The sequence below is a fragment of the Hyperoodon ampullatus genome, assembly GCF_949752795.1.
Source record: "Hyperoodon ampullatus genome assembly, chromosome: 9".
Taxonomy (NCBI): Eukaryota; Metazoa; Chordata; class Mammalia; order Artiodactyla; family Ziphiidae; genus Hyperoodon; species Hyperoodon ampullatus.
In genome coordinates, this window is record NC_136922.1 from 103,083,402 (window position 1) to 103,092,085 (window position 8,684).

Below are 8,684 nucleotides of genomic sequence, written 5' to 3' on the forward strand. Positions count from 1 at the left end.
CCTGGTCGGTCCCTCCCACGCCGGGGGGTCCTGCCAGCCCCCTGCCCAGGGCCTGGGGGCCCCCCGCCCGGCTGTCCCTTGGTCAGAAGGGCAGAGGAATCACTCAGCGCTTGGCTTTTATGATGTTTATTTTCCACGGTCCGAGTCCCGGGCGGGCTGAGGGGACTGTCCCTCTCTCCGGGCCGCTCCTGGTCGCAGCCAGACACCGGCGGGCGGGCTGTTAGAAGAAGTTGGCCACCCGGCGAAGGGACTGGACGCGCGCGCTCTGGGCCTCCCAGTCGGAGAAGCTGCGGAAGTCGCCCCGCTCCACCAGGTACATGCGGCCGCGGTAGTTGGGCTCCTCGTACAGGACCCACCTAGGCCAGAGGGCGGCGGAGGTCAGGGGCCCGGTGCTGAGCAGCGCAGGGCCCGGCCGCTCCTGTCCTGGCACCGCAGCCGCCGCCCCGCGCCCCTCCGCCCCAGGCCAGCCCTTCACGCCCGTGACCCCATCCCCGTTCTTGGCTTATTTCTCCCCCCACCTCCCGCCCGTCCGTTCACTGCCCCGTGTGTCCGGGCCAGTGCTCGGTGAGACACTTTGCACCCAGGGGTGCTCAGTGGACATTTGAAACTGACCAGTCCAGAATGTTCATCACAAGGGCCAGGAGTGGTTCCAGGAGGCACGTCCACTCTCATCCCCCCACTCCTCCCACCCTCCCACCCCCACTCCTTCCTGCTCCTGGAAAGGGCTGTTTGCTCAGGCAGTGCCCAGCACATGGCAGCGGGCCTGGCACAGAATGGGACCCGATTACTATTCATTCGTTCCATCGTTCAGCAAATGTGCTCCTGGGTCCACGTGTGCGCCCAGCCCTGCTTCAGGCCCTGGCGAGTCTCACATCAGTCAGACGCACAGGTTCCTGCGGTGGGGTGAGGGGTGAGGGAGGCAGCTGCACGGTGGAGGGACCCTTCCCCTCCCCATCACAGCTCCCAGCTCCGGGGCAGGGGCAGCTGCTAACGGGCCAGGGAACAGAGACCGGCCGACAAGGATACGGACTGGTCTAGGAGCACCTATGGCTGGGCTCTGGGCCAGGGCAGGAGAGAACAGGGCCCCTCATCACCAGAGGCTATGGGGCTGCAGGGGAAGGGCCCCAGGGCCCAGGTAATCGGGGAGGTTTCTCTCTCGGAAGGGGCGGTGGGGGGATGGGGCCCCCACCCTGAAAGTTGTCTCTGCCTGAGGACGGAGGGGAGGGAGTGTGATCTGAGGAGAGGCCTCCGGACACGTGAGGAGCGTGGCTGTCGCAGCCCCGTCCCTTCACTGTCCCTGAGACAAGCAGGCAGCTGGGAGGGCCAGGGGGACCCCCCCGCCACTGAGCCGGGCTCTGGAGCCTTTGCTGAGGGTTGAGGGGGCGGCGGCGGGGAGCACGGCGGGCCTCAAAGCCAACCTGGTCCACACCCGCTCTTTGTCCAGGGAGGCCCTCTCCACCTCACTCTGGCCTCTTTCTCTTTGACCACTGATAGAACACAGCGTTTTTCTCTGTCAGTCACGGAGGGGCTGGGGGCCTTGGGAAGCAAAGCAGGCCTCAGTCTCCAGGCCCCCGACAAAGGGGCTACATACACAGGTCTGGCTGCTGGGGTCCCTTCTGGCCCAGGCCATGGGGTGCTCTGACCTAAGGGTTCTTGTCCACGGACCCCAAAGCACTCTGGTGCTGAAGGAGGTTTCTCCCCAGGAGACACATCCTCAGAATCTGTGGGCCCATCCAGCACAAGGCCAGCTGCCACTCACCTGCCACCGCCGTCCCTCTCCTCCCCCGTCCCAACCCCACATCCGGAGCCTGGCACAGTCCGCTGAGGGTCAGGGGTCGGGCATGAGGGGAGAGAGGCGGAGAGTGGGAGTGAGTGGGGAGCACCCACCGGGGAACACCGGGCGGGCCGGCGCCAATCTGGCCTCTCCCCCCACCTCTCCCGCCCCACCGGCCTCCCCGTGCCCACCGCATCCCCCCACCCTGCCCATGACCTCCCCACACTCCCGCCCACACGCTGAGGCCCTGGCCTGAGGCACCTCCAAGGGAGTCAGCCCCTCCCTCCCTCCCTGGAGGAGCTGGGAAGGACCCCCAGCAGTGTCCTGGGCTGCCCTGGAGCAGTTGGGCGTCCCCAAAAGGAAGACGAGGAAGGGACCAGCTAGGCCTCCGCAGGAACCCCTCACCCTCCCCTGCTTCCTGCCTTGGGGCGGCCAGAAGGCAGAAGGAGGGAGGGAAGGGCACGCCGTCCGCCATCGGCACCAGGACTGCGCCCTTGGGAAGCGGGCCCCGGGATGCTGGCACATCTCTTCCAGGTGCCCTTCAGGACACAGGACTGTGGGGACAGGCCATTCCTGAGCGACTTGGGACCCAAAGAAAATGACTCCTGGCAGGTAGGAGGTGGTGGGGAGACCCACCTTGCACCCCCAACCTCAGATGCCAGGAAAGCCCTCGAAGGAGGTCACGTCCACACTAGGGGATCCTGGGGGGCACCACTGGGCAGCTTTTCCTTGCCAAGGGCTTACATTTTTTTTTTTACAAGTTAAAATCACAGGAGGCCAAGGGTGAGGGCTCCATGGGGAGCGGGGCAGAACCCGGGTCCAGACGTGGGCGGTCCAGAGCCCGGGTCCACTGTGGGGAGTCCCTCGCAGAGTCCTCGCACCTCTGGGCATCATCTCCTCTTAGGTGAAGTGGCGGATGAAGTCCCTACAGTCAAATCTTAGCTCCTACCTTCCTGCCTTTTTCTCTAAACAAGCCCCTGGAGTCCCGGGGGTGGGTGGAGGGGGACTGGGCCTTGGGGCTCAGGACACCTTCTACGCAAATGTTCGACTCTGGCCTCACAAGACACAACTTAGCCAGCAAATGGTTGTTTGGGAATTCTACCCCCGGATTCCCAGGTGCCATCAACTTAGGGCAAACCTGGAATTTCTGGAAGCCCTTTGGGTCAGGGGCCCAGGGCCCAGCAGCCAACATCTGACCTCGCAGGGGAAGGTGGGGAGAGGTCTTCCTCCAGCTCAGCCACGTCTTCCTTCAGTCCCTCCCACGACCACTCGCTTGCACCCTGATCCCGTGCCTCAGAAACATAGACAGCAAAGGGATCCCGTAGCTGCTGAGAGAAGAGCCAGCCTCCTGGGACCCACGTTTCGGGTCTCTTCTCCTGGGACGTGGGGCTGAGATCTGGGGAGACACCCAGCTCTAGATCAGGGACAGTCTGACTTGAAGCCAAAGGCCTGGCTGCAATCCCAGCGGGGCCACTCCCAGCGGGGTGGGGTAACTTTCTGGATCTCAGCTTGCTTCTCTGTAAAATGGGAAAACGCTCTCCACCCAGCTGGGCGGATGGGGTGTGAGCAGGGGCTGTGAAACTGGCACAGAGGGTGTGCACAACGGGCATTCAGATGCCCTCAGCTGGTGGAAGGAACCGGGTGTGCAGGAATCGACGGAAGCACAGGGTTCTGATGGCTCTCTTGGGCTAGGGCGGACGAGCCCCCCTGGGCCTGGGGAAAAGCCTCCCAGCCACTCTCCATCCCCCAGAAGTGAGCCACTGTGACATCATCTCCCCGGGAGGCCAGCGTGGCAGGGCTGGGCGTGTGGTAGGAGAGGTCCAGTTCGGGGTAAATAAGGGGTGTGCATGTGGGCAGGGCCACCCTCGCCAGAGCAGACTTCTCCCAGCTCGAGAAAACCAAAGCGCAGTCCATGAGCTCAGCCTAGTCATAGAAAATGGCTAGGGCTGCAAAGTGCCCTCCTGCGTCCCCTCTCCATGGCCTTCCTGGGCCAGGGGGACAGATGAGGGAGGGAAAAGGTCTCTGGGCAGGGGACAGGCTGCCCCCCTGCTGGGGTCTGACCCAGCCCGGCAGGCGGGGAACTGTGGTCAGCGGCCACGCGGGTTCTACTCACGCTCCGTCCCCGTACACCTTGATGGCGTTGACCCAGTTCTTGGTCCAGCCCTGACTCTGAAGGAAGGGACAGTCGTCCTTGAACTCCAGGCACTGGCCCGTGAAGTTGCAGCCCTCGAAGATTTCTAGGCGGAAATGCTCCCCATGCTGTGGGCCCCCCGCAAGTGGAGGAAGGAAAGAGGGTGAACAGTGGTGACGTTTCCCGTCATAAACAAGAGCCCGTGTGGGCAGGAGCTTGGCCCCACCCAGCACCCAGGGCACCCGTGAGCTCCTGGGCTGGGGGGCCGGTGAGTACCCTGACCTCAACGCACGCCCCTCAGACCAGAACTGCCGCTCATTCTTGTCTATGAGATTTGGTTGGATGAAAGGGGTCTATTAGTTTAAAAAGATTCAGAGCCCCTGAACCAGTCCAGTCGCTTCTTTCTTCAACTGCAGGACCCAAGGTCCAGAGAGGGCCAGACCTCCTGGGACAGCGGCCGCCCTCGGACCGGCCCGGGCCACTGGGCTTCCTCCTGCCCCAGACATACCACCACATTCCTCTACCCTTCACCCCCTCCTGGGCCACAGGCCACTGGCAGCCTTTAAATGATAATATTTTACAAACTGTAATAGAACGTTTATTAAAACACGAAGCCAAAAAGCTAAAACAAATAACAGGGATCTCATTTGCTGAAATCCCTGCTGGCTCCCTGGGACGAGGACATACATCTCCCCATAAGATTCCCTGTATTTCCAAAGACCGAGGTGGGCCAGCTCCCCACCGGCTCTGGCGCCGGCAGGGGCTGGGTCTGCGCCACAGCTGGCCCCAAGGATAGCTCTTACGAGAACAGCATTCGAAAGATACCCAGGATAGTTTTCATATAAATAGCATTATGCAAGACCCAGGGCCAGCCATGTTAATTCCTTTTTCCAAATGTCCGTGACCCGGTGGAAATCTTAAGAAAGCATTCTTACAATTTGAGAGGCCAATGCCCAGCTGGTTTTGCAACCCATGTAGAAGAGAGAGGGGTTTCCACACAGGAGGCCCCTCCCCTGGGGGTCCTCAGATGTCCGTCCAGGAGAGGGTCCTCCTGCAGACACAGGGCCGAGACACTCTGATAAGTTGTGCACCCCTGGTCTCGGGAACCAGCCATTCCCCACCCTAGCTTCCAGAGCTAACTAAAGTCCTAAAGTTAGGACTTTAAAGTGGAAAAATCCTAAAGAATGGGGATGCCCAGTCCTCAAACCCTACCCTCAGGGCAACTTCGCCATGGGGGAGTGACACGTCTCATTGGCTCTCCCACACATACCGGGCGGCCCTGTGAAAAGGCAGCCACCTGCTGGCTCCTGCCCCCAAATTCCCGCTGCCTGGCCATTGATACCTAAGCTTCCTCCGTCGGTCACTCCATCGAAGGCTCCTGAAAAGCACTAGAAGATGACCTGCCTGGGTGGACGCACCAGGACCACATCAGCCTCACTTTAGCTGAATGCTCCCCCATCTGGTTGCCGATCCAAACCTCTAATGTTTTCAATAGCATTTTAAGTGGAAAATTCAGCAAGATTTTGGCATCAGAAATTGTAAGTGGTTTCCTGATACATGGCTGAAAACGCAAGTGTGAAAACTCCCAGGGGTTTTCCAATTGGGTCCCCACGCACAGCAGTGGCTGGGTCTGTGTGCGGACATCTCTCAGGCTTAAAGATCCCACGGTCTCATCCATTCCTAAAGCTGGGAGGGCCCTGCCCACCCCCACTCCCCGATTACTCATCCCACGTCTGACCAGGCCTAACCGGGCCCTGGGTCACTCCAGCAGGAAAACCCCCATCCCGGCCAAGTGGAGTGGCCCAGGCCCACTCACCATTCCAACAGGCCGACAGGAGCCCATGTGGTCGTTGTGTCTGTTCCAGCGGTAGAAGTCAGGGTAGTCGCCGTGCTCCAGGACGAACTGCTGGCCCCGGAAGTCGGGGTGATCGAAGCAGACCCAGGCCCCACTCTCCACGCGGACAGAATTCACCCGGTTCATAAAGCCTCGGTCTTGTAAGTTGTCACAGTCCCCGAAGACCTCCAGCTTCCGCCCCGTGAAGTGCTTGCCCTCGTAGAGAGTAATCTAGAAAGGCCAGGTTAGAGGACCCAGGTTAGAGGAGCCAGGAGTCAGGGGTTTCTCTCCTGTCAGTTTTGGGAATGGACACATGGGGCCCAACATCCACCACTGAACCCCAGTTCCCAGGCCCTGAAGCCCCGACCTGCGGCATACAGTAGGCACTCAACACTGTCTGTTGCCTGGGTGAGAGAATGCCTGGATGGTGGGTTGAGGTCAGACCTAGCACCCGGCTCGCCCCACCCCAGGAGGCCATGGTTGAGCAGACAGATCTCAGAAGATATGAGGGGACAGGGATTCCCCTTTGTCCAGGGACCCGTTTGAAAACAGGGTCTCTTCAAACTCCCACTGCATTTTTTAAACTCAATTTTTGTTTACTGTTGAAACATTAACATCCAACGAAATGTTTCAAAAGAAAACACTTCACCTACAACCCTATAACTGAATATTCACTTTCCAGAAAGTCAGGTTTCCGAGACTGGGCCCCTTAACAGGAGATATTGAATCCAACAAGCGAAGTCAGGGCCTGGCACGGGATTAACGGCTCAAAAGAGGGCTTTTTCAATGTAACCCCGTCCCTTTGTGTCCTAGGCCTCTCCTTTGGGTGACATGCATGTGTCAGATCTGGAGCTTTCTAACCCAGCGGTCAGTTCAGACACTGTGTCCTATGTTGATGTAGCACTGATAGGTGGTCCCTGTTCCCAAACTAAACATGAACCAGATGGTAACTAGACTTGCTGTGGTGATATTTTGATAATGTATAAAAAATATACAATCACTGTGTTATACACCTGAAACTAATACAATCTTGTTAGTCAATTGTACTTCAATAAAAACAAAACAAAACAAAACAAAAACAAACAAACAAAAGAACCATACCAACCCCAAAACTCACTCACTTTTTGCAGAGGAACCTAAAATTCCAACTCTCTATAACTCTTTGGGTTTCAAGAATTGTGCTCCTAGAAGGGCCCTGGCAAAGTAATGTTACCTGGGGCCCAGTAACTGTGGCCGTGATGTATGTGTACTGTCACTGATGGTAGAACTGCTCCTCTGGGCCCCTCGGAGTTAGGCGAGGCCAGATGCTTTGGCCAAAGGGATGTGTGGACGTGGAAGCTTTGAAAACCACGCACCATTTCTCGTCTCTCCCTTTCCCTCTGCTGATATCAAGGTGTCCCTCTGCAGCACAGAGGAGGGTGTGCAGACCACAGTGGAGGTGAGCTCTTGGGGTTGCTGCTGAGGCATAACTTAGCCCCTGCAGACAGATACAGTAATGCTCTCAGCCACTAACCTCGAATGTACCCCTGGAAACCAAAGGCAGTCTCAGATTAGCTAGAATAGGGAACCAGGCAAGGGGGTAGAGATCCAAGTTTGCCACTCTTCCTGCACAAGGCAGGTCTGATGGAGGGCTCCCCCCGCCCCCAGATATTCAAGGACAACTGGTCACCCACAGCATTCAAAGGGCCCTCAAATTTCAACATTTTGCAGAGAACTGCCCCAAGTGCCCCTGAGCGGATCCCGAGGAAGGAGCAGCCTCAGGCAAAGAAGCGGGGCCCAGGGGCTGCAGGGCAAGTCAAGGATCCCCACTCCAACCCCGGCACCCCTTAGGTCTGAGCACCGTCCCTGCGCCGGGCTCTGGGGCAGGGGCTTGGCGCCGCAGAGCCAGTGCTGGAGGGACTGGGCGGAAGAACTCCCCACCCACATCACAGAGGCCCTCAGCCGGGGCCAGGCACCCCGTTTTGTTCAGAAATTTAGCCCACTCTGCTCGGGGCTGTCAGATGCAAAGGGCCTCAAGCGGGTTGGCCGCCCCTGTCCCCAGCCCCCATCCTGAGCACAAACAGCAATGACAGCGGGTGTCTGGGCCCCGCCCTGCGGTCACCCTGGGCGGCGGCGGACGGACGCGGGAGCTTAGAGTGGGCACTCACCTTCCCCGAGCGCTGCGCCATGGTGCGCCTGGTGCGCGGTCCCACCGGCCCGCGGGGGCCCCAGATATAGCGGGCGGCGCCCTGCTGGCTCAGCGCCGCCCCGACAAAAGATTTGCTGGGCCGGCGCGTTAGTGCTGTCGGGCGTGCTAAGCCCGCGAGGGGCCGCCCGGCCCGTGGGACCCAACCCGCCCCCGCCCCCGCCCCCGCCCGGGGGTCTCCCTGGTGCTACCGCGCCCGCGAGCCCCGCCAGCCCCCAAGGCCTCCTCTCTCGCCGACCCAGCCGGCCTGCCGGCCCTGCTGAGTCAGGACGGGTGGGCCCCGGGTGGGCCCCGCCCCGCCCCTGACGCCTCTGCCCTGGGGTGGGGTTCCTCAGGCTCCCCTCCCCCTCCCTCCTCCCCACAGAGCCTTCCCAGACCTCCGGTCGCGCGCTCTCCCACCCGGGGACCCAGGCTCACCTTGCTACGGAGTTCGCTTTCTCTTCGAGGGAGAAGGATGGGCCCCTGCTCCAGAGGGCAAAGACAGCCCCTGCCCGCCGCCCTGCCCGCTGCTCTTGTCCATCCCAAGGTGGTGTACCCCACCCACAGTGAGGCCAGACAGGCCGAAATGTTGGAGTTTAGCACAGAGAAGGGTTTCTTGCCAGGGGCATGAAAGGAGAGCCGGCTGGGTCGTGCTCAAAAGGCTGCAACTCCCTGACGGGTTTCAGGGACGGTTTTTTCATAGGCAGGGCGAGGGAGGGGAGTGGCAGGGTGCGAAGTGATCCGGCTCCCGCACAAGTCTCTGCTTGGCTGGCGGTGAGGT

At 60.2% G+C, this 8,684-nt stretch overlaps 1 protein-coding gene across 1 annotated transcript; it reads right to left on the reverse strand.

Annotated features, from left to right (window-relative positions):
- Positions 1-220: 220 nt before the first annotated feature.
- Positions 221-7,907, reverse strand: CRYGN (crystallin gamma N; the record flags this gene model as incomplete). Its single annotated transcript, XM_079711977.1, has 4 exons — positions 221-356; positions 3,888-4,033; positions 5,722-5,970; positions 7,887-7,907. 4 exons carry the CDS (start codon positions 7,905-7,907, stop codon positions 221-223), a joined length of 552 nt encoding a protein of 183 aa, XP_079568103.1.
- Positions 7,908-8,684: the final 777 nt, after the last annotated feature.